This window comes from Cyprinodon tularosa, unplaced genomic scaffold (genome assembly GCF_016077235.1).
Source record: "Cyprinodon tularosa strain WSP-4 unplaced genomic scaffold, ASM1607723v1 ctg34, whole genome shotgun sequence".
In the NCBI taxonomy this organism is placed as follows: domain Eukaryota; kingdom Metazoa; phylum Chordata; class Actinopteri; order Cyprinodontiformes; family Cyprinodontidae; genus Cyprinodon; species Cyprinodon tularosa.
This window is the reverse complement of record NW_024039052.1, coordinates 1,267,396-1,293,433: the sequence shown is the minus strand read 5'-3', so window position 1 is coordinate 1,293,433 and position 26,038 is coordinate 1,267,396. Positions and strand designations below refer to the sequence as shown.

The 26,038-nt window shown below is 38.5% G+C and overlaps 1 protein-coding gene across 1 annotated transcript; it reads left to right on the top strand.

The window, feature by feature from the left end:
- The first annotated feature begins 1,432 nt into the window (after window positions 1–1,432).
- urb1 (URB1 ribosome biogenesis homolog) lies at window positions 1,433–26,038 on the top strand. The gene is made up of 39 exons (XM_038294353.1): window positions 1,433–1,689; window positions 1,771–1,910; window positions 2,002–2,153; window positions 3,835–3,961; window positions 4,050–4,146; window positions 4,231–4,316; window positions 4,401–4,526; window positions 4,608–4,738; window positions 4,820–5,015; window positions 5,241–5,378; window positions 5,464–5,637; window positions 5,719–5,845; window positions 5,934–6,056; window positions 6,531–6,643; window positions 6,724–6,843; window positions 8,681–8,797; window positions 10,756–10,894; window positions 10,982–11,140; window positions 11,226–11,422; window positions 14,506–14,724; window positions 14,799–14,984; window positions 15,062–15,896; window positions 15,986–16,190; window positions 17,386–17,572; window positions 17,652–17,710; window positions 17,792–17,979; window positions 18,073–18,183; window positions 18,271–18,334; window positions 18,431–18,599; window positions 18,719–18,821; window positions 20,595–20,755; window positions 20,830–20,941; window positions 21,114–21,220; window positions 21,333–21,476; window positions 21,577–21,686; window positions 23,195–23,401; window positions 23,523–23,764; window positions 24,274–24,834; window positions 25,633–26,038. Exons 1-39 carry the CDS (start codon window positions 1,563–1,565, stop codon window positions 25,821–25,823), a joined length of 6,750 nt encoding a protein of 2,249 aa, XP_038150281.1. The 5' UTR covers window positions 1,433–1,562; the 3' UTR covers window positions 25,824–26,038.

Sequence of the window (26,038 nt, the reverse complement as noted above, 5' to 3'; positions counted from 1 at the left end):
TTTAAATGTATGGTTTCTAAGTGCTTTATGATGGGATTAGGAAACACAAAACCATGACACATTGGAACTGAAGTAAACAATCAAACAAATGAATAATGAAATGTCTGACATATTAAGCTAAGATTAGTTGTTTGTAGTGAAAAAGTTTTTTTTCATAGTGTGGTACAAAAAGTAAGTATAAAAAATATACTAAATCACTTCAAAAGTATTTAAACCATTTGAAACCTTAGCAGTGAGGGCAAAATGATCTGTTTTAAACCAGGCAAATATATGATGGGGTTATTTTAGTTCTGCCCTGCATTTAGCTCCATCAGTCTTCCAGTCAACTCTACCTTTTTGTTCCAATGTGACAGAGGTCGCTAAGGCCATTAAAAGCCCCTTGGCCACAGGGCGGCAGGTTTGGATGAGATCTGGACTAAGCTGCTAAGCACTCTGGACATAGTGGCCTGTCATGGATGATAAGCCTCTTCAATATCACTACACTTGGACAACAGGGGTACGTTTTTGAAGACTTGGTGAATTTTTAAAGGAGAGGGAGCAAGTATGCTGACATGTTGAGGACCACAGCCTCTACATGGATCACAGGCCAAAAACACTAATCCAGCACCACCGCCATGCCCATAGGTCTGAGGTTTCTTTTTTGCAAAGCTATATTATGTTTATTCAACACATGTTCTGTATTCTTTTATCCAAATAAATACATTTTTGTTGTATCTGTCCAAACCACATTGCTCCTGAGATCCTGGACTTTTGCTTTGCTTTTCTTGCCAAACTTTGCTCTGGTCTTCTTTTTATAAGACCTATTTAGACCTTCACTTTTGTATCAAAGGTATATTTTATTGCCATCTGCTTACACTCATACAGAGTGTGACCTCGGCATAGCTTTTCTATATGTTCTGCAATTAAATACTTTTTGTTTATAGTGACATTCTCATTTCTAAATATTATAAGACCTTTTTAATCCCATACCAGATTTTAATCCCTTACCAGATAAAAAAAAAAAAAACCTTCAATCCTGTTTTTGAAGACTTAATGCAATTCTTGACATGCTATGGTACCATTGTGTTCCTTCTAAACAAACTATAAATAAAGCATCCTTTCTAAATGTGATAATGTAATAAACACAAACTTGCATATCATGATCTACCACATAAAACCCAAATATGATAAATTTAAGTGTGTGCCTTTAACCTTAAATACAAAAATTGAACAAAAAAAAAAATATTTTTTTTTTTACAAGGTAATGTGCAACCTCCTACATCCCCACTATTCTTCATCAGAAGCCTGGATCATATGTAACTTGACGGACAGCGAATCCCATTATTTTTTATAACAGAAAAAAAAATCCTCCTTCTTGCTAAAAATGAAAACGGTGCGTTTTGATTAACCTTGTGAGCCATGCGGAACTAAACCCTGGCCGGAATTGTTTCCGCCCGAACAATAATCTCAGATGGAATTTTTTTATATTTACTCCTCAACGTGGGTTTGTTTGCTAGTCTGTTAAAGTCTGAATGGTGAGATGCAAAGTTATGCTTAATGAATAAATAATCGTGTGAATAAAAATGGGTAAAAAGCGCCAAAGCGACGCCTCGGCAGACTCCGAGGCTCCGCTAAAAAAGGAGAAAGCTCCGGAGTTTAACGGGACAGTGTTTAAAACCATGCTCAAAAATCCAACCACAGCCATGAAGGGTAAGATTGGACATTTACTCTGACTTTATGTTATTCAATTTGATAAATGTTATTTAAATTTGCTCCTTTAATTGACTGCAGGGCTGGAAACATTTATATCAACTGCGAAAAAACTACCGTCCTCCGATCTGTATGATGTGGTGGAGGGTTATATAAAGATATCGATGGAGTGTGCCGAAATATTTAAGTTGCTAGAAGCAGAAAAGACTTCAGAGTCGGAAGTAAGTTGAAGTGCACTTGGAAAGGATGGAAGGATTAAATCACTTTCGTATTTTAGTGGTTCCCTTCTGATGGAGTCTTTCATCTGTCCAGAGGATGCTGATTTTTGGGAGCCTGGAGGTGATCTTGTTGAGGACAGCCAGTGATCTGTCACACTTCAACATGGTGGGAAACGTCATCGTGAAAAAGATGGTTTCCAACTACATTAAACTTCTGCAAGGCTCCTTTTATTCAGCGAATCACGGGTCAGTACAATGACAAAGCTGGGTATTGTGTAAAATGTTAATACCTTCATACATTATAACCCCAAATACTACTTGTTTAATAGCAGTTTTATAAAGCGGAAGGACAGAAAAAAAATGTTGTTTATGAATAGATTTTTTTCTCAAACAAACTAAAAAACGTGTATGACCTATTTATAGCCTCCCAGCTAGAATAATAATTGAACTTTATTGATTTCATATTGGAGAAATGTACCTCTGCATTGAACCCATCCCCTTAGGGAGAAGTGTGGCAGTTCAATTCATTTCAGTTTAATTCTATAGCGCCAATTCACAACATGTCATCTCCTGGCACTTTACAGTTCACCAGATCATACAGTTAAATTGATTCAAAGTTTTCTATCTAAGGAAAACCAGTTGATGGCATGCAATCCCTCACACTAAGCATGCTTGTAGCGACAGTGGAGAGGAAAAGCTCCCTTTTAACAGGAGGAAACCTCCAGCAGAACCAGGCTCAGTGTGAGCCAGTGAGTCAGTCTGTGGGAGTGGGGCTTGAACTCAGAACCTCAGGATTCCAAGCTCAATGCTCTAACCACTAGGCCGCCACTCCACCAATCTCTCATAATGCTGTGAAATGATGTACTGCAACTTAAGGTATATTCACAGCTGTCCTGTGAAAGCCTTAACGGTTAATCATAAAGAAAAGGAAAACACAGAGCTAAAGTTATAGAAAGGTTTCAAGCATGTTAAGGAGCAATTATCGCTCTGTTATCAGACAAACACAAGAGTGTCGTTCAATGTCAAACATACCAATGCCTGGGTGTTCATCTAAACTGACAGCTCGGGTCCATGACAATTTTGGCTGATCTGCAGATAGTCAGGGTGGAAAATTTGTAGACTTGGTAATTGGTAGTAATTCACTTCATAAATTCAGCCTTCACAAAAGCCAGACAAAAATAAAGTCACTGTTTAAAGAATGATATAAAAGGTTTGAATTCAGTTTGCCACAATTCATGTAATGGAAACAGCAAGTATGTGGTCAGGCTGTGTTTACTGTAGACATTAATTAAATTTGATTTTTTGGCTCAAATACAAAATACTTTTTGAGCGTAATTCTAACACTGCGCATCACCTTGAATACTCCATCAACACTTTCACACCTCTTGTCAGGATTATGGCAGATGATGCTTTTCTACAGGAAAGTGGTTTGTTCAAAGTAATCGTAACAGAAAACCTGAAACGGACAGCAAATGATGGAAGGATGGAGAGTAGACTCACCTTCCAACATCCCCCGATCCTAAACATAGATATAGAGCTATGAGGAAATGGTTTACAAAGTATGTTTGTGTTTAACTAGCTGACTCAAAGTCTAGACATAGAGAATCAATTTATATTCATTTATATTTACATTTATATTCACAGACGGGTTCTATTCAATCTAAATTCAGCTTTATTTCTAACAATAAAATGTTCAACCTTTAGATATGCAAAGTCAGTACAACCATGCCACACAATAATTGGCAGTGTAACAGCTGTAGTGTTGAGGGAAGGAAGCCGAATGGAAATGTTTGGCACCCATTTTTATTGATAAAGAATTTAAACCTTGTGCAATATTTTGTTCTTCTAGGAACTGTTAAAAAAAAAAAGCTTAAGAAGTATAAAATCCACCTCTGCATTAATAACTTTCTTTTAATGTTGTGAACAGATTTGTCCGCCAGTGCCTCAATCTCCTGTCCGCTATGGTGTCTCAGGGTGCTGAAGCTGCCAGAGAGGTACTCAGTCATATTCAGATCAAAACACTCCCTGGACTGGCAAAGAAAAAGGATAAAAGGGTATGGTGCAGGTTATGTCCTACTTTTTTCTGTCGAAGTTGTTCGGGCTAAATTGAGCCGAGTTAAATCTTCTGAATCCCTTTTACAGGGTAAACCTGATGTCAGACTGGCCTTTATCCAGTTTGTGCTGTCATTTCTAGTGTCTGGAGACACTGCAGTCATTGGACAGGTTTTAGAACTTAAAGGTAAGATTAAAACTTAAGTTTTTTTGTATTTTTAAACCTGTGTTTTTCCTGTGTGTGGATGACGTGTTGATCTGGGTGCCGTAGAACTCCTGCCGCACATCTTGAACACGGGTCTGAAGGAGGACAGGATGTCCACAGTCAATTTGATTTTGTCAACATTAAAGACAAGAGTTAGTACATGAGATTGCACATTTAAAATAAAAAAAAACTTTATGAGTTTGGGATTGAAATATTTGGTATTTGTCACTGTGCAGGTTGTTTTAAACAAAGCCATCACTAAAACACAGAAGGTTCGCTTTTTCACCCCTGCTGTATTGGCCAACATTGCATCTCTGTACAAATGGAATGGGATTGTTGATGCGACCGCTAACGATGACACCGTAAGTTGTATTGTGATAACATAGATACCATTTTGGTCCAAATTATGGCTTGACTTCTCATTTGTAATCTTGTCTTGTTAGACGGAGCAGGACTGTGATGCTGCGGGGCTATCAGTTGTCAGGGAACTTGTCCACAGCTTCCTTGTTGACCTGTGTTGCTCTCGTAAGCACGGCATCAGCTTCCATGATCCTAGCTATGGCACAGGCGGCAGGTCAGTGGATGACTTCTGGGGTGCATATTTCACCACTGGAAATAAAGCTCACTGTTAAACATAAGATTTCATATTTTGCAGGCCTGGAAACCTTGTCTTGCTTCAGTTCTTGGTTGGGCTGAAACAGGCGACTGATGATGAGTTAGTGGCGGAGCTGGTGGTGAACATACTGAAAGGAAGCCCTGACATCTTGTCCAGATTTTTCAAGGAGACTCAATATTCATACACCCCACGCATCAAACGTGCTTGGCAGGACAATGTCAAGCTCCTAAAAAGGGTACATTTTGTGGCTTTATTTCGTTTTCTGTATTTTCAAACATTTATGTGAGGGAAAATCCCTAATTTTATTACTGGTAGTTATTTATTGATAAGGTCCTTGGTGCTGTTCCTGAACCTGGACAATTTTAACTCCAATCACATACATGCAAAAGTGAAATAGCACATTCCCAAAAACTACCAAATGGATGATAATATTTATTTCTCTGTTTCTCTTTTCAATCAGATCTATGAGGCCCAGCCTGAGATTTCCACCATCTTTCAGACCGGTGAGATGATCCCTTTGCCTCGTTTGCTGTCCATGGTGCTGGTCATCTCTCTTCCTCCCGTGTGCAACAAGGCTTTCTTTACACAAGGCCTCAATGTAAGTCACTTAACCTCTTGATGTAAATATTGCACTTTGGGGGTGGAGAGGATAAAATCCAGCGATATATTGATTCAATCAACAGCTTGGAAACCCAACGGTGCAGCTTACAACTGTGTCCACCATGATTTTCCTACTGAAAAAAGCCAATAAGAATCTGGAGTATCTTTTGGACAAATCCGTGTGGCAGAAATCAGATCTGTATTCTGCTGAGATGATGGAAGAGCTTGTGCGGCAATACACAGAGACACTTGGCAAGGTAGGCTCAGTAAAAGGATCTTTGATAAAGATTGGTGATGCAGGTTCACAGCTTATCTGTTTTATTTATCCTCCATTCCAGATTTTGCCTGATATGACACACATCATTTCAACATGGCAGTCTCTAAACAAAAAGGAAAATGCTGATGGTGATAAGAGTAAAAGTGGAGAGGATAACGTACTGACTGATGACCAAAATGAATTGCGTGGTAGGAACCCTTAGTTTGTGTCTTGTTCTGTTTTTAATATTTGCTACTGATGTCAGCTGACCGGTCTGTGTGCTTTCTGGTTAAACAGGACCAGAGAAGGCAGAGGTCACTGTGCTGAAGGCCTTAATTCTTCAAGCCATATGCCTTTACCAGAGGGTGGTGCCACATCTTGTTACACAGTTCAAATTTGACTTCAGCAAACTCCTAAAAGGTAATATGTCGGGCTGAAACAATCAGATTAATCGTGATTATTGAAATAATCATCAACTAATTTAGTAATCGATTAATATTTAACCGGAGTGTAGTCTCTAAAATGTGACTTTAGGCAGACAGAGAAACCCACCTTGAGCAGCAATTTTACCAAAATTGTAAAAAAAAAAAATCTAAACATTTCGCAATTACAATAAAAATCTTTTTCATCTGTCAACATGTTCTTTCCAGAACTCCTCGAGTGGAAAAGCTTTAGTTTCACAAAAAGGTCCTCTTTAAGAAACCTTTACCTATCAGTTATTTTTTAGTTGATCGAAAATAATCAACAGATTAATCGATTTGCGAAATAATCGTTAGTTGCAGCCCTAGTAATATGTTTGCTGCTGATGTTCCTTATTTCTTTTGAATTTGCTCATTAAAATAAAGTATTTGTTTTTTTGTTTTTTCTATTAAAAAAAAAAAACAACCTTTTCAGGAATTGTATCGGAGAAAGGAATGAGAGAAGAAATCCCTCCAGTCTTGCAGTACCAGATACTGCAACTGGCTTTAGATCTTCCTGCAAACAAGTTTTCCTGGTTTCGCTTACAGGTAAAGAAGGTTTGTTAGTTCTGTTGGACCTGCACTAAGTGTAATTCGTTTTAATTTTACTGTGTTAATTTTACCCACAGGATGTTGTCAATTCAGACTCTTCATCTGGAGAGAAGTCTGTGCTCTACCTGCTTCTGAAAATGTTTGTGAGCAGCAGCAGCAACTACCTGAGTACCACCACAAGGAGGCTGGTTATAAAAGTAAGAAGGTTTTCCCTATAGATGCATGAAGTAAAGATACACATGGTTCTCTGTAGTCATTGACTCCTCCTGATAAAGTTGGGTAAAGGAGCTTAAATTATAATGTATTAACATGTTTTTACAGAAACACCGTTTCTTAACTCTGATGGTAAAACTCAGTACAATCTTCTTTTAATGACAAATGTCTCATGTCATATCATTTTAGTGGGGATTTATCTATCTTTTAGGCTGTTAACCAGAAATGTAAAATAAAAACCTACAAATTTGTATTAAAATATCCTGATAATTGAAAGAGATTTGCCCTCTATTAAGAATATCAGAGCTTGTATATAGAAACAGACCCACAGTAACACGTACTTAAAAGAGCCAACATGAGATGCTGTACTACATAATCATTTTTCTTTTTTCCCCATTAAATTGACCTGTTTGTTGAGGAAAGTAATATTTTAAGTCTGATCCAAGTCCATCATTTTAGCTAAAGCCCCAGTCACACCTTGAGGATTTAGCCAGCGTTTGCCTGACGTATGGAAAATCTGGCAAAAAGCTGGCATATGTTGAATAAGTTATGAGTACGTTTTATGTAAGTTATCAGCATGCTGGCATACATCGACATACGGCAAGTACATCTTGAGGTATGCTAGGGTATGCTCATACGTGGGCCAAAAGTTACAGGTAAGTTATCTGGTCGTTGACATACTTAAAGTTTAAGTTACTCACAAGTCATGGCGTCTAGCTTATCCAAAACCTATGAGTAACGTGTGCAGAACTTATCTCTAAAGCATATCGATGTATTTAGCTTGTTCCAGACGACCGCTGGATGTGTTTCTAACTTACTGCTACCGTATAATGACGTTTAGTGGAATCTTGTTCTTTTTCTGCAGGCTGCGTGTCTCTGGGCGCATTGATGCCCCCCTTCAGGACGCTGGATTGTGACATTTCATGGGCATTGCAATGCCATGCGTCATGCCATTATGCCGTGCGTCATGCATAAGTTAGGCTATCGTTTGACATACGCGTTATGAATAATCTATGAATACGCCCAAAATTTAAAAAATAGATTGAAAGTTCAGCGTTTGCCAGCGTTTTAGAAGATTCTGGGACGTCCGGCATACACTGCTAAATCGTCAATGTGTGACAGGTGCTTTAAGCTTCGGTAGACTTTATCAGACTCCACACATTTATGTTTGTGATGGTAAGATTGAAAAGGCTTTAATGGCTCTGTTTGCATGTAGGCAGCATTTAATGGGTATTATAGAGAGTGTGTGGCATTTCTATGATCTTATTCCACTTTGGCAGGAAAACCTTCCACTTTAAACCACTCAATTCATCTTTTTTTATTTCCTACAAAAATTTGTTTACCTAAAAAAAAAAAAACTATTTCCTAGAATGTCAGATAGGATGTTTTCAATTTTCTCATCATTTCAGTGGGAGTTTAGTAAGTTGTTTAGAGGCTTTTTACATCCTTATCAGGGACAGTTGATAGTTATGAAATGCTGTTCATTATATCCAAGCTTCATTCTCCTAATATGCTCAACACATACTTTCTATTCTGTGGTGTTATTTGTCAGGATGGGTTAGCATTTTAGTTTATTCGCTCAACTCCAAAAAATCCTTTAATTCCAGTTCATCAACATTGTAGGAGGAATTATAGATGAGGTGGTAGATTTTCTTTTAAGTAAGAAAAACATGAAATATTTTCTTTTAAACATTTAAATATTTTAGCATTATTCTGAAGTGACGATGAAGAAGAAATCTCTGTTACTGATGAACCCCCAACATAATAGCTTGACGTCTATGTTCATCTATGTTACCTCTAAATTTTTCTTTTTTCCTTCAGGTGTTGAAGGACACCGGGGTGTTTGAGTACACCTTACCAGAACTCGACCTCTGGCTGGACCAGCTGGCAAGAATACAACCAGACCAACAAGAGACCGTGATCCATTTCTTGGAGAGGGTAAGTCCAACTATGAGACATTTAAAATGCTACCAACAGGTTTATCTACACTCACTCTGGTTATGGAGGTTAGTTTTGCTTTTGGCCTTTGATTTATTTCAACCATTTGTTTGCCAAGATGACTCATTAATGTCAACAATTAATCAGTATCCAAATATCAAATATCTGATGGGTTGTTTCTCAGCATGTTGAGTGGAAATAAGACAGTATTTGATGTACACTATGAGCCTCTGGTATAATTCAAACTGACTATTTTACCACTCTGCTCATCAAAACTCCTTGAGTGTATGTAAATAGTTTTTTTATCCATAGTCCAGTATTGCTTTATAGGTTAAAGTTAAGACTCCTCTTGAGGCCTGGGGCTGCTTCATCATTTCCCAAACCAGTTCTGATGGGTTCTGGGGATAGTTTTTTCACTAAAACTCACAGTTGGGTTAAAATTTGAAACAGCAATCGGTTAATTTGAGGGGGTGTTGATGAGTTTTTGCAATACACCAAAACATCCAGCAGGATTCTGCCCACCAGGCTTGGACTGGGAACGATTTTCTGCCCTGGCAATTTTTTCATCTACACCGGCCCACCGCCATTTTCAAAAAATATGTTTGAATATTTTTGCAAATTATTTGAACACAAATTCTCCAAATATAAGAGGAACATCGTAGTTTGGTTTAAAGAAAGTATTTTATTTTTATTATAATTTAGTTTGTTGCAAGGATTGTACAGTTTGAAGAAATAGAAAATTACACCACATGCCAACGGCACAAGGATGTCCATGACAAGGAAGGGCTATATATAGTGCATGCATCATTTAGGTAGTTAATATTGTATTAGTTTATAAGCTTCTTGAGTTACTTACTGTCACAGGTAGGTGCTTCGGCCAGAGAGTACGTGTTGGGGCCGTTATGATTGCCCACCAATATGACCACAGCTCACTGTGAACGTTTTAGACCTTAAAAGACGAACTCGTTCAAACATACTTCCTCTTATTTTGGTTAAAATTATGATAAATTATGTCTTATATGGTCTTAAATAAATTATCTAGAATGCATTGCAATTGTCCACATTTTAATCAAGCTTAAAGTTGTGCGTTTTGGTATGCTTCTACATCTGCAGCTTCTCAGCCCTTGATGTTTACTGTTGACAGCGAGCCTGCTACTCTACCGGCTTCCAAACAATATTAATCCTAGAGGGAAATTAAATGCTGCAGTAACATGTCTGCAGCTTTTCAATGAGATGTTGTAGGAGATGATAGCTGTAGACAGGAAGGATCTTCTGTAGCAGTCTGTTTGCACTGGATCTGGAGAAGCTTCTGACTGAAGACACTGTTGTTAACACTGACGAAGAGGATGTTCACTGTTGTTGATAATGGTTTTCACTTTATGAAGAATTCTTCTTTGTGAAATCTATAAATATACAAACGTACTGAGGGATTTCTGTTTATCTGGGGATGGTAGTTTAGATCTGATGGGGAAACTTGGACACAGTAGGCTGTTCTTACTGGAAACTCATCTAAACTGGTTTTTAGGGGGGAAGAGACTTGGAGTTGCCTTCCTAAAGACTCTTTCTGAACAATATAATACATTTGTTCATTTGCTTCAAAGCTTGATTTTCTCCAGGAAACTGATCAAATTAAATGTATTCTCCCACTTTTACCCAAAGAAGTTATCAAACATTCAGCAGGAATTACAACAGAAGCTCTTTTAATGTGTAGCTGAAATGCAACTTGCTTGGTCACAACTAACCTTTAACATTTATTAATAGAGGTGTAAGTATATCATTGATTCTGCACTGATAGTGTTGATCATTTGTAGATTAAACATGTCCACCAGATTCCTTTTTTGAATTCAGTTAAATAAAAGAATTGAAAATGTAAGATTAGAATGGATCTCCTTTAATCAAAATGGATTTTCTGAGATATTATTGCCAGTTTTTCTCAAAATCCTCCTGTTTTACTTTAGGTTTTGGTGAAATTGGTCTGCAACTCCTACGACTACACAGATAAAGTTGCAGGTTTTGTTCAGGATGCAGCGAACCTTCAGTCTAATCTGAGCGTTCAGGAGGGCGAGGCAGCCAGCGTTCCCGTCTCGCACATAGATGGTGAGCATTAAACGCAGCACCAGGGCTTAGTTCTTTAGACAGATATTGGGCCTGAATGTGTGTTTATTTGTTGCTTTGGACCCTCAGATGTTTTAGACATGCTTGACGTCATTATGGAGGGTAATGATGGAGAGATGGAAGAGTTTGGGCCGTCGCTGAGTGAGGACGTCATTATACAAACCTTCCCCTTCAGTGCCGTGGTACCTGCAGCTCTGGAAGCTCGAAACAAACTTCCAGTGGACAAAGGTGAGTTATTAACACCAGTAGTTTTCTATTAGTAGAAACTAATTCTAATATGAATAATAATGTAATCTGTGCTTGCTTCCATTAGCTGTTGTGTGTGAGTACCTGTCTGCAGTGTTGGCTGATGTGCTGCATTGTCAGAGAGACCCTCTGTCCCTCTGTTTGGCTCTTCAGCAGTACGACAAAGAGCTTGTCTCTTCCCAACTCCCTCCTTTCCATCAGTGCATCGTAAACTTCCAGCAGTATTATTCCAGATGGCTGCCACAGCAGTGCAGAGAAGAGCTGGTGAGTCTCTGCTGCTGGAGAAATAAAGCCAGTTTATTGCTAAAGTGCTCATACCTCTTGAACTTTTTACTCTTTTTACCATTTTCCTTAAATCACAGAGATGGATGTTCGGGGTTTTTTATATGTGGAAGCTTAAATTTCTCTTTATAGTTGCAAACTACATGGGATGAAGCATCTGTGAGCATTAATTTGTAGGAGTCATGCCACAGATTGCTACTATATTTAGATCTTGGTAATTCTAACATATAAACCTTTAATCTAAACCATTTCACTGAGATACAGTTCTTTTGTATAGATTCCTCAGTCGGCTGATATTGTTGGCCGACATTGGTGTTTATTTGATCTCAGATCAGCATTAGATGATAAGCACACTTGGCAGCTGTTTTTGAGATCATGTGAAGCGCATGCATAGCCCTCCCTTCATTTGATACCTATTGTTAATTAGGAGTTAGTATTGGCATCGGTGTTACGATACGATATGTGTCACGATACATCGGGCAGCCAACAAACACGATATATTGCATAATCGATTTTTTTTCCCACATCCCTATTATTATGTTTTGTTTAGTTTGGTAATAAATGTTTATTTTTGTTTAAATTAAGAATTCTGTAACATTTGTTGTCGCTGCGTCGTTTTAATCATGTAAACAGAGGAAAAGCTATATTGGTTTCTATAAACGGTCCAGAAAAATCAGGAGCACATATCGGGAATCGGTTAGACCGATGTCAAAATAATCAGTATCAGCTTTAAAAAAAAATTATGTGGCTGTTTTACAGAGACAGTGGGAGTCTCTGTCCCAATCTTAAATAATTTTAAGCCTGAATGAGTCTTTCTAGTAAAATGCATTTCTGTATAGCTGTTCTTTTTTTCCAATCTGGCTTTTGGAAAAATTAAGCTGCCTTTTTATGGCTTTCCTCTGTAGCCTTTGTTAAATGGTTCCCTGTATTTAGCTCCATCTATATGCTGAAGAAAATCATCCCCAAAACATGATTCTGTAACTACCATGCATTTGGTGAAAATGATGGCCTCACAGTTAAGGGCTGGTTATACTCCTGCAGCAATGTGTCGCAGTGAGCTTGACGCAGATATTTCTGATTTATTCTCAATATTGAAGCATGGTCTGCGCTATGTTATTCCACGTCACAATGCAAAAGGGACAATCACGATCTAGCTGTGGGTCTAGATACGGCAGAGGCGGTGACAAAGTAGAAAAATGCAAGGGGCAAGTTTGTGCGACAACGGAGGGACATGAGGGCGAAAAGGAGCGGAGATCCAGGTGGAAAAAAGCGTCCCAGGATTCTCGCGCACCTCGCTCTTCTAGCTGGTCCATCTTCACGAGTCATTTTCCACAATGGCGGTCATACAAACAAAACCAGCCGGTAAGACCAAACAGGAAATACGGATAGTGTAGAGCTGATGTAGATTTGACCAATCAGAGGCCTCCTGTCTGCAGTCACCTACAATTTCAGAGAGATGCACCAGAGTGTCTGCGGATGGGACTGGGGCTAATCTGCGTTAACTGCGACACACACGCAGGCGACCTGGTTCCTGAGCATAATTTAGCCTTATGTGGGCAATGGTGTTGTTTATATGTAGTGATTCCTATGTAGGGCTGCAATTTAATTTAGATTTTCCTTTGCACTAACCACATGCAGATAAATCTTTCACTCCAGGGTTTAAGTTTATTCATGACCTTTGCAACTTTCCTTTCCAGAGTCCAATGTTGCAGGACTTCACTGTTACCTTTGTGTGAATAAGTACTACATTCTACTTGCTTGCTTGAGTCTGCAGGCTCTCTTCCCGTCTGTGTGTTTGCAATCCTTCCTTATGAATATTACTGCCACCTAAAGGGATGGAGTGAGAAATTTATTTACTATTGTTAATGTGACCAAAGCTGAGTGCCCCTGCAATTTGAAAATGGTGTTTTGTTAATCACGATTATATTGAACCTGCAATTAATTGCCCAGCCCTATTCCACTGTCAACCATCCAATCATATCACCTTCTTAAGGTGATCTGATTGTGGAGCAAAGGACATGATTTGTGACTAGACTTAAAGGCTGGTTATACTCCCCGCCGCAGTGAGATTGACGCAGACATTTTTGATTTATGCTCAATTTTGAAGCGTGTCTGTGCTATACACTGTGGGTCTAGAAATGGCAGAGGCGTTGAGGAAGTGGGAGCGAGTTTGTCCGACAACGGAGGGACATGAGAGCGAAAAAATAGTGGGGATCCAGGTGGAAAAATGGTCCCAGGGTCCTCGCGCACCTTGCTTTTCTAGCTGGTCCAACTTCACAAGTTGTTTTCCCGAAATTGCGTCATAAAAACAAAACAAGCCGCCCTCCTGGCCCCTACAATTAGGGAGAGGTGCAGCAGAGTGTTTGTGGATGGGGCAGGGTTGTCTTTTTATTTACTGCGACACCTTCGCAGATGACTTAGTTTGGAAGTATAATTCAGCCTTTAGACTTAGACAAACTTGAACTTTGAGTGTATACAAAACGCAATTTCGTTTTGTACAGCTCTCATAAAATTTCCATTTCCAAATAAAAGTGATGTTGTGGACAGATTGTTACATCTGAGCAGCAGCCCCTCGGGAGTTACTCTGGTCCTCTAGCTTGCTTCTTTAATTAATTTTCTCCTTGTCTGGTCTGTCAGTTTAAGTAGATGGATTCTATTTTAAGGCAGATTGAGTCTTGCTTTGATAGATGTTTATATTATCTTTATTACCTAACACTGCTTTATGAGCATTCATAACCTCATCATTGATCTGTTTCAAGTTTTGAGGCCTTCACCGAACAGCTGGGTTTAAACCAAGAGTAAAACATGAAATAGATTGACTCTCTACTTCGTTTAGAAGATGAGTTCTAAAGTCAAGTATTTGCAGTTGGTGGTTATTGGAGATATCAGAGTAAAGGTCTAATACAGATTTCACTTCCAACTTAAGCCTTACTTTGTTCGTTGTGTGAAATTTGTGGTGATAAAATCATGAAATATGTAAAATCTCTCGAGGTATGAATACTTTTGTTGTTCTCTCTGTATGTAGACACTGACCATGTACTTTTTATTATCCGTTTTCCATGCAGTTCAAGTCTTCTGAAAGCCTTTCGAAGGAAGTGGCAGCCCCGAGCTCATACTCGTCACTAATTAAAGCTGCGTACATTCAGGGACCAGGTGCTTTGCTGGAGGACATGTTCAGGCAAAATGCAGAAAAAGCTCTAGCTTTCATGTCACTGAAGGAGTTTCCAGTTTTAATCAAGCAGATTTTGCTTTACATTAAATCCACAGTGGAAAGCTATGGAAAGGTAAGAACGTAATATAGGCTCAACTGGAAATATCTAAATAAAATGATTTACTCTATCTTATCCATTTTTTGAAGCTCCCCAAAGAGCATGGAGATGCGTTTTTGAGGACTCTAATGGAATTACTCCAGGATGTAGTAACCAGACTCCAAAGTTTTGAGGAGACAACAAACGTAGAACCAGTGGCAGAAGAATCCCAGGAGGGATCAGACCTCTTTTCGGATCTGAACCACTCATTAACCATAGAAACCAATAAAGAACAGGTTTGAGAAAGGCTTGTTAAATAACTTTGTAAACAGCTTCTGAAATAAGCTCATTAAAGAAACTCCTGTGTTTTTAGGTTGTTGTTTCAGCTCTGGCCTCGATCTTCAAGCATCCATGTCTGGAGCAGTGGTTTCTGGCTCTGGAGCTGGCTGCAGCCCCTCCTCACTCTCTGAAACCGGTTCCACTAAAGCGCTTATGTGCTCAGCTGACAGACCTGATTCTGAGCCTGCTGAAGATCAGCGCTCCCGCTCTTTTCGAGCTCAATCACCTTGAGCTTATTTCTGGCTATATGGGGGCTATAGAAAGGGCTGCTTTGAAGGAAATGTCCGAAAGGGGTTCTCGCCCCCCAAAGACATATTCAAGGTCTTTCCAGGCGCTACTGTCTTTACACAGCTACATGGACTCCAGTGAGCTCAGAGAATTGGTCTCTAGGTTGCTGCTTCTCCCTCATGAAAGCCTCATCTGCCCCAGCTGCGAAGGGACGCAGCCTGAGCTCAGCGTTTACGGCCGTGCAGCGCTGCAAATCCTCACAAAGTGTTACTCTACTTCATCTCAAAATGAAAACGGCTTTCTGACACAAGCGCACCTCCATGGCTTAGGCACCCTTCTCCTGTCCTGCTCCAGCCCTGAGCTGGAAGCCCTCCTGCTCCAGACTCTGTCAAGCAGCCCAGGCAGTGCCAAGCTTATCCACACAGATGTGCTGTTGCAGTGCCTCCGGCGCTCCCTCCCAGACCCTTTGGCCATCAGCTCGCTGCTGTTACAGAACTGCTCTTCTCACCGCCTCTGCTTTGAAGTGTGGTGTGAAGAACCCACCAATATGGAGAAAGTGTCAGAAACCAAGGCTTTCATTCCTCTGATTAATACGTATTTGAAGATGGTTCAAAGAGAAGACCCCGCCAGACCAAAAGATGGTGTGCTCTAGTTTATATGAAATGGATTTTCTTACTGTTATATATCATTATTTAAATGAAAATACCATTATTTTTTTGCTTTTTCATAGTTCAAACAGAGGTTTTAAAAGCCATGAAACAAGCCCTTCTTTCCACGTTTATTCAAAGTATTCTGGGAAACCTGAGCGAGGATTCTGGAGCTGTTCTTGTAGAAGCTGCGTCGAGTCTCATCAAACTCTCTGCAGATGTGAACGACATCAGGGATTTAATCAACCGCCTTCCTGATGCTCTTCAAAAAGCTGAGGGCTTTGAGAGGTGACCTTTTCAGTAATACCAAAATAATACTTCTTTAATAAAATAAAGCTAGACACATTGCAACCAGAGACTTAGTGTTATTTTATTGGGATTGACCAACAAAAGTTAAAAGTAAAATAGTTTGTTTACAATATTTTATTTATTTCACTGTTTTCCTTCGTGATGGTGTTTGCCACCTTAGATAAGAAATTCATTGATTCTGCAGGAACTTTTCATACCAAGGATTATGCACAAGGAATTACATATAACACAAAATGAACTCATGTTACGGTGTAGTGGAGGATGTTCTTTTTTTGGGTGGATCACCAAAATAATTGGTCCTCCTAATTGTCAATCATTCTGGTAATATGTTGACGTAAGGCCGTCCTATGTGCTCGTCCCCATTTTCACTTACCGGTGGCGAGTCTGACATCGTGGAACAATTTTAAATCTTCTTTTAGAAAGTAAGCTTGTATGAGCGATGCAAACAGCAGCTTTTAAACCGACCGTGCACGAGGAGAAATGGGCTCATGCACGCTCTCACACGTGTTTATTAGACGTTCCCTCTTGAGAGCGGGTACAGGGTTATGCATGTGCATTTCTTTCTTAAAAAGTGGAGAGACTGGGTACTTTTCAAAATTAAAGGAAATCCTCCACTGTACTTTTAAGAACGTGGAGCATTGTTTCCTCATAAAACCTCTGCTAATTGGTTCAACTCCTTCACCCTACTGTCCAAGCACACCACAGCTCAGATAATGACACTATATAATAAAACATCTGCAGCATTTTCCTGCAGATGTTTACAGGCCCAAGTCTCTTTAGATGTTTGTTAAACTGGGTTAGTTCTGCTAAAGGTACCTGGGGTCCACATAGTCAGTAAAGCGGACTGAACAGCCATCTGAGGAGACTTGGGTCTTTGAACTCACAGAACCGCTGGAAATTAATAAAATGGTGGATGGGTGGACTCCTGCTCATTGCCTGACTCCTGAAGGAAATATTTTGCCATTTATTTTTTTTTTTTTAAGTTTATGGGAATAAAGATGTGGGCAAAGGAAAACCTTCATATCCTTATTTTCATTATTAATTTAAATATTTTGTTTTGGTCTGTCAAAATCCCTAATAAAGTGCTCTGAGTGGTGGTTGTAAAGTGGCACCGTTTTACCGTAACAAAGCCTTTTATCTATTGTCAGATAACCATTCTATGTCTTCTTGTCAGATGGTCTCTAATAGATGTTATAACAGAAAAACTAGCTGACTGCACAGAGGAGCAAGAACAATGGAGGACGTCTATTGTTGCTGCAGCCATAAAGTGTCTAGTAGCCTCTTACTGCCACTTTAAAGATCAGGCTGCTTCTCCATCAGACCAGGAGGAGGGAATCTTAAAAAGACTGAAACAACTCCTGGTGGGTTTTTATCTCCTTATTCATTTATAATTACAGATATTCTTTTAATTCTGAATGAATTGTTCATTTTCTCTTTTAGAAATCTGCTGGAGACATCAGCTCGTCTGACTGGAACAGTTTTGTCAAAAATGGATTGAAGTAAAACTGCATCCAAACGCATTATTTAAACTGTAATGTCAGTGTTATTCAATGACTTGACTATTTCTCTAAATACTTTAGGTATCGCTATTATGATCAGCATTTCCTGGACTCTCTAAGTAGTCTTTTGGAGCTAATGTACGAGAGTACGGTATTCCCAAAGGATCTGATTAATGTACCAACTCTCCACATGATGACCACAAGCCATTCTCAGTTTCTGCCCATAATGCTGGACTCCAGTGAAGACCCTAAGCTGTGTCAAACAAGAGGTTTAGTTTCTTATCAGAACTCCTTAACTAAAGCCAGTGTTTTTTCACTTATGTGTTCGTTGGACATAAACGTGCATTTTGCTGTCATTTCAGAGGCCTTAATTTCACTTCTTCTTTGTCTGGTGAAGAAGGCGCCACAAGTGTGCAACATCAATCACTTTGTGGTGCTTTTGGCAGCATATGGAGCAACACTTTCAACTTCAGGTAGAGAGCAAAAGTCATTCAGAGCTGGATCAGCATGTACCGTCTGATTTGTTTTTCTTTTATCTTACAACATCTTTTGCCTTGCAGATCAAAAACTGTTACTGCTTCTTCGGGAATATGAAAGAAACCAAGTCAGCTTGCTGAAATTTCAGTAAATTGGATTTATTTATTTATTTATTTTCTTTTTTTTTTAGAGTGCGCTTGTTTGATGCAGTCTCTGAGGGTGAGGTGTTTTGTTTTTCTGCAGATCACTCCTGTGGGGCCCTGCAGCTGTAGAACACCACAAAACCAGAAAAACCCTGGGCGCTTCTCTGTGGAAGCAGCCGAGCTCTAACGATGTGTTGGCCCTGCTGAAAGCCAACGTGATGCTCCAAACAATTTTAAGATTTCCACAGGAGCGCAGAATCAGCCCCCAGGTTCAAATCATATTCCATTTGTTTAGTTTATTTGCCTTGCTGAAAATGTCCTGAAAGAGATGAGTTCCCTTATACCAAATTGGTTTCAGAATGATTATTTTTGATGTTTTTTACTTCAGGATGGTACCGAGCTGCTGTGGAGTGATGATGCAGGGAAAACCCTTGAGGATTTATATGATCCATGTTTCCTTTTGCCCCTTTTCAGCGCTATATTGCGACCAGGTAACATTTTATTTTACTATAATTTACCAGGATAAAATCTAACAAGTAAAGTTAAACCAGATAATCCTAATTTATCAGGTGCATTTCAAGCTATATGGTTTACCATAGTAAAGTATAATAAATGTACTTGGGGCAAAAAGATAAAAGGGAAATATTTAATTATATAAAGTCACTGAGTTTATATAGCTCAAAATTGACCCTTCAAATTTAATTGTAGAGTTACTCAGAAATGGTTTCATGTAGGGAAAATAAAATATCCTGCAGCTTTTAAAGCATGAGTAAAAGATGCACACTGGATTGAGAGGGAGGCTGTTACAGAATACTGACCAATCCGACTAATCTAGAATACTAGACATCTAAGATGACTTAAGAACTTCAGAATTATATGAAAAAGTAAAGTTTAGAAATATATCTGAGAGTCAAACCATGCTGAAATGAATTTTAAAAAAATAATTTTAAAATATAATCATAAAATGTGAAAAGTTTCAGAGTTTTAAGACATCGATTTTTGAGGGCTCATTAGAATGGAGAAAAAAGTTGCTCCAAAATGGATCAGTTACAGAGGGTGAAAATATACCGGATTAATAGAGGGATCATAGATATTTAAATTACGGTATTGGAACACATAGGGGTATAAACTGGCAAGAATTTGGCAATAAGATCATTTCGGTTGTAGTTGGGGAATGGTGGCCTAGTAGTTAGGGCATAGAGCTTGGAATCCTGAGGTTCTAGGTTTGAGCCCCACTCCCACAGACTGCCACTCTGGGTCTTGAGCAAAGACCCTTAGCCCCACACTGCTCCCTAGGCGCCCTATGGTGGCAGCCCACTGCTCCCCAAGGGAATGGGTTAAGTGCAGAGGTCAATTTCTTCAATGTGAAATCATTAAAGTACTTTGGAATCCAATTAATTTTATTTTTGCTTTACGAATTCAGTGTTAATAATAATAATAATAAAAAAATTATAGTTTCAGTGGTATTGAGATTGTATCCCACTTTTCTAATTCTGATTTGATTGAAAGTGGTCATTATCACTTAGAATAAGTTAAAAATATGTAAAATTCCTGAATTATGAATGTACATTGGCCTAATATTCCAAAGAACATCTTTTTTTTAAATCTTTTTTTAATCTTTTAGATATGTATATATGGACTCTTTTTTTTTTTTTTTTTTTTTTTTTTGCTTTTTTGCCATACTAACGGAGTTTTATTTTATTTTAACATTAAAAATCTAAAATTCATTAAATCATTCAACTCTATATTGATTTATAAAAACCAAGTGATTATATTCTATTTTAAATAAAATATTTTAACTACATTTACCGGTAAGTATTTAATTCCTCATTTTAAAATATTTAAAATGAGACTGTTAAATGGTATATTTAATGTTTAAATTGTGTATTAGATGAATAAACAAATGTGACATCTACTGATTTTATGGTATATTTATGTATTACATGATATATTTTGACCCTACATAAACCTCAGTTATCACAATGCAATGATTGTTAAAACCATCTTGTGATCCACTTTTTTTGAACCTCTGATCTAAATATTTATCATGATTTTTTGCATTTTCAGTTGATACAGTTATTGTCTAAAGATATATCACAATATTTGACAGAATGTATTTTTTTCTTACACACATAGAAGCATAAATCCCAACCCCATTCCAAAGGAAGTAAAAGACAAACTATGATCGGCCATCTTAAATGTTTTTTCACTACTAAAATATGTGAGAATAACAAATCTGTTCTTTTCCTTTTGTTCTGCTGCAGAATGTGTTGTTGACTGCGTTAAATTTGTTTCCTGCCATGCTTTTGGAGTAACGGCGATGGCTCTCAGTAGCTTTGACCCAAACATGCGAGCCGCAGCGTACCATGTACTGGCCTGTTTCTACCATCATCTGGAGGGCGCCCGGTTCAGAGAGAGGACGCAGGTATGCGGTCATGAACTCTTAGTCTGTTTGAAAATCGCCTCTAAAGCCTGACAGGCTTTTCTCTTTTCCACCAGCTGCTGTATTTGATGGACATCATCAAGAATGGAATTCTGAAGCAGAACCAGAGACTCCCATTTGTCCTGGCTACTTACATCAGCAGAGTGGCTGAGCAGATGCTCAGACCCGGTGTGTACTTTGAACTGTATCCCTGATTGACCCGCGATATGTTCTATAGCATTTTTTCTTTTTTTTCATATTTATGCCTTGTTTTGCTTTTGCTGTTTTGAGTAAATATAATATTAGGGAATTTTTAGGGTTTCTAAACTTTTCCTTTGTGCTTTTTTGTGTTTTTTTTCAGAGGACCACATGTATCTGGTGTTAAACAGATTTCTGCTATCACACCAGAGTTTGGATTTAAGAAGAGTCCCGGAGTTCTTCAAGCTATTTTATAGTTTTGACCAAGAGGTAAATGATTCTATGTGTAAAAGAAACTCATTTTATTCAGTGTTTGATAAACTGTTCTTACCTCCACATTAAATAACCTTCATATGCATTTGTTTTTTTGTCGTCTTCCCAGAACAAAGTGGAACGTGATTGGATGCTGAATTTGCTGCAGGAAGGAATAAGTGATGCACTAAGCTATGAACTGTGCAACCACCAAAGCATCTTCCAGGTCCTTCTGGGTTTCAGCAGCAGCCCCCTGTGCAGTGAGAACGTCCAGGTACATGCTGCTGCAGACACAATCGTAAATCACATTAAATTGAGACAATAGTGAGTTTATGAGCTTTGATTTTGATGTTGATGTGTGAATCTTTACATAGGGACAGATAATCAAGGTGTTGTGTCAAGCTGCCCGTGTGCCAAAGGCAGTTTATAACCTCACTAAGAGCGGTGGGCTTCTGAGCTGGATGATACAAGTAGTAGAGAAAAAGTAAGTTCTCACACCTCTGACAATGTTTGGGGAATTGAGATGCATAAGATTTCTAGAAAGCTTCCATCCCTCAACCATTTCTTTATTTATATAATTAAAGCCACAAACTTAACTAGGGCATCATTGTGAAACAAATTAAAATATGCAGTTTTTTTTTTTAATACTAAAAGTTGGAAAAGTGTTTATTTAAGACGATACCCCTAAATAAAGTCCAGTGCAGCTGTTGTCTCACATTTAACCTGGGTGTAATTACAGCTGTTTTCCGAAGCTCTCAGAGGTCTGTTAGAGAACATCCAAGAACCGAAGCTGACAGGTCGGGGGAAAAGTTGTGGGAAAGTTTGCAGGAGGAGAAGCCGCAGAGATTCACAGTCCATGTCAACAGGACAGCTGTTTGTGGCGTGCTCTATAAATCTGACATTTATGGATGAGTGACGAGATGAAAGTCTCTGTTGAACGCAATCATATGAAATCCCATTTTGCAACCCAAATCAAACAAAAAAATGTTTTTGGGAAGACTTGGAAATGAATGTTCACAGATGCTTTCGTGCAAACCATGGAGCTAATAGAGACGGGCCAAAATAATCAGTATTTAACACTAATACTAGTACTAATACTAGTTCTAGTAGAACTCTGGCAGTCAATTTGATGGGTGACATTTTTCCTAATGGAACACAAGAGTAGTGACGATATCATTGACAGAAATAGTTCTAGCGTGCCATATAATCCCATTGTGGATATGTAGACCTTAAAACAGGTTGTAACCTTTAAAGGTTGTATAATATAATAGTATTATTTGTAGTCTAAATTTGTATTAAAATTGCAAAAAAATGGAAAACTAAATAAGTAATTTTTTCTTAAAATAAGGGCATTTGATTTTAAACTGAGGAGGTAAGTGAGACACTTTGCTAATGGATCAATTGACATTTAAAATAAGAAAAAAATTATTGTATTATCTAATTTCCAGTGGATATTATATAATTATCCTATTTGAAAGAATCAAATACTCGTTCCAGTGGCATATCATTTAATTAACCTGCTCAACTGAAAGTAAAATACACTCAGTTTAAGACCTTTTTACTCTTTTCTATACCGTCTTTTGCAGTCTGGAATGTTGGTTGCTAGGCAACAGTATTTACAATGCAGATTCGGTCAAAATGACGGCTTTGGGAGATCGAGGTCAGATTAACCATATTTATTTTTTTAGGTTTTTATTTTATTTTTTTTAAAAAACTACATGAAAAAGAAGGAAATATAAAACAGGAAAAGTCAGTTAATATGACCAACATAAGAATAATGTCGTTAATGAAGTTCTTTCACTTCAAAATCTCAGAACCGTCGAAATGGTGGCCTTGGGAAGTCTAGTGTTAAATAATTAAATCTGGTAGAAAGTTAAAGATTTTCAGTTTGTTACTGTAGCTGCTTAAAAGGTGCTATGAGTAGTTTTACAGAAGATCCTTTATGGTCTTGTTTCATGTGTTAAACACTAATCTATAGTTGTGTTCTGGCAGGAATCTGACCCAGCAGACAATCTGCGCAGTCATCGACCTTCTTCACACTCTGTGGTTTACCAGCCTTGTGCAGACGGAGAAAAAGGTCGATAGAAGCGTTTCCGCCTTGTCTACTGAGGAGAAACCTCCTGGATTAGCCAAATGTCTGCCACTCCCAGTCATCAGAGAGTTCCTCTGTGTGGCTTTGGCCATCAGCAGACACCTCAGGTAAAAACCTCAGTAGAGAAAATGGGGAGATGAAGGTTAGAAAACATGGAGATGTCTGATGATAGAAATGCTTTGTGTATTTTGGTCATAGGATCAGTGTTTTGTTTTCCCTTCCTTTCAGGCTGGGTGTGAAGGCCGCTCACTTCAGCCTGTTTGTACAAACTCTTCACTCCGTCCTCGATCATCAGGGTACAGCTCTCAGCATAAACAAACAAACAGAGCGCCTCTCCCTCCATCCACAGCCGCTCTCCTCCACTGAAACTCTCTCTCTGCTACTCTGCTGGGCCACGTTGTCCCAAAACAGCTCCTCTCTAACCCAAATACAAGCCCTGTCTGAGAGGCACAAATTAAAAGAACTAATGGGTGAGTCCTTAAAAAAAAGGATAACTGAAGTATTCATACTTTTTGATCTTTTTCAGATCTGATGCCTCATAACTGAAACCGAATTTATCTTTATTTGGATTTTTGCAACAGATCAACATAAAACAGAGCAGGATGGTGAATCCTGTAGCATTCTGAGTCTGTTCTTTGTAGAAGCACCTTTTGCTGCATATAAAGTTGCTGTTTTTGTGAGGATATACAGACATTTGAATATCTAGAGAATAAAACAGTTTTTGTCTTGTTTAAAAGCTGCTACAGCTCAAGTCTTTTTACATTTCCTAACGAGATTTAGGCCAAGACTTTAAACTGGGCCTTTCTTTTATTCCACTGTAGCTGTTAAAAGATTGCATCATTATTCTCTGCATCCACACAAAATATGAAAAGGTTGAATGGCTTTGAAAGTAAATGTAAACATTATATCATAATTAGTTCACTCTGCAGCAATAATATTTCTTCTGAATGAAAATGAACCTATGTATCTTTATTTTTAGGGATGTGGAAGCATAAGGTGCGCAGTAAGGGCCGCGTTAACCTGGAGAAGAACAATACAGAGAAGGACTGTACTGTGAACAAAGAGGAGAGTCTTCTTGCGGGCTGTAAAGTGCATCTCTGTGGTATATTTGTGCACTGGGAGCCGGTGTTTCAGCTCTCAGAACCACAGTCACCTCAGCCAAGAGACAGGCTGGACTCCATACAGCTGGCCTGCGATACGGCGCACCTGCTTACAAAGTGGTCCCTGAGGTGGCTGGCGGAGGACACGAACGATGAAAACAGAACAAAGCAGTTCCTGACATGGTTTGAAAAGGCTGTAATCAAACACAAGGAAGTCGTGGAAGTTCTGATGCACGATTCCGGCTTGAAAGCCGACCTCCTTCTGCTCTTCCATCACACCTTTGAAGCTCATGGTCACTCCAGCTTTTCAGAGAGGCTGGAAACCTGCCAGCTCTTCACAAACACCATGATCCGCTTATTGGAGATGCAAGGCCAGCTCCAGGAGTTCCATCAGGCCGTTATCTCTGCATGCCTGCCAGATCAGGATCAGTCCAGACATGGTGAGAACCTGACCGCTTAATCTGCTATAAATCAAATAAAACTTATTATGCATGTAAAAGACACATTTTGTTTTTAATTAATTGAATCTCTTATTTAAGGATATTTTAAATTCGCCTCTGTAGAAGCCAAGCAGACTTACTCTGCCTTAACAGATATTTTCTTTTTAATGAAAAATTACTAAATAGAGTGAAAAATAAACAGATATAGCAAAATTCCTTCTGATCTAAACGTGGCCTCAAGATGGAATAGTAGTTTGCTAATTTAAACACATCTTGTACCGAGGAAGTAAGGACTGCCAGTGGACGTTATATTTTAGCAGACATGTATTATTACTTTACATTTTAAGCATTAGTGACTTTAATTGTTAACATGTTTTCTGGGGTGCGGTCCGCACAGTTGGCCTGATTTTGAGCAGATGGTGAAATAAATTAGATTTAAGGATTTCTCCACTCAAATGCTCCTTTTTCTTTTTGACATTTTGATGTTTTATATTATTTCATTTTAAAAAGGAAGGATAAGGAAAATGTCCAAAACCAAACTTGCCCACTATAAATGTGAATTAGCCTTTCAAGCCACAGTTGACAATAAGAGTTTGCAATTTTAAAAATCTCACCTGCTATAATAACAGAGCTTTGTGTGGCGTCTAGAAGTATGTTTATTAATTAATAAAGTACTTTGTAATAAGCGTTGAGGGTTTTTCCTGTTTTATTTAAAACGAAATAGAAAACTTTTACAATGTTACTCATTTTCCATGGATTGTTGCTGTTTAAGGTTTTGTTTTGTTTTTTTCTTTCCAGAGGCAGGACTGTTTCTGTTGTCGTTGTTCATCCATGAGCTGTGGAGTGGAGCGGCTTCAGCGGAGCGGTTCCTTTCCCATGTCAGCTTGGTTAGCGGAGCCAAGAACCAAAGACAAAAAGGGTCCAAATCATCAAAGACTCGATCAGCCGTCAGAGACATCTGTAGAGAAATTATCAAGATGAAAAGTTAAACACTTGGAAATCTCACTGTCTTTTCAGTTTTTTATATTTTTTTTGTTATGCTTTTAGAGAGGACTGCAAAGTTTGTAAACATTTATATGAAATTTTGACTTTTTTTTTTTTTTTAGATCAGGTGAAACTTGCTTTAGTGTTTTTCCTAATTCAGGGTTTGCTCCTTCTAAACACATGAAATTTACAATATAATAAAAAATATATTATTATGTAA

Bases quoted from the DNA above. Each gene is read 5' to 3' on its own strand.
- urb1 (XM_038294353.1), top strand. From the start codon at position 1,563: ATGGGTAAAAAGCGCCAAAGCGACGCCTCGGCAGACTCCGAGGCTCCG. The intron at 5,016-5,240 runs GTACATTTTGTG...CTTTTCAATCAG, and splicing joins ATGTCAAGCTCCTAAAAAGG to ATCTATGAGGCCCAGCCTGA. The intron at 23,765-24,273 runs GTGAGTCCTTAA...CTTTATTTTTAG, and splicing joins CAAATTAAAAGAACTAATGG to GGATGTGGAAGCATAAGGTG.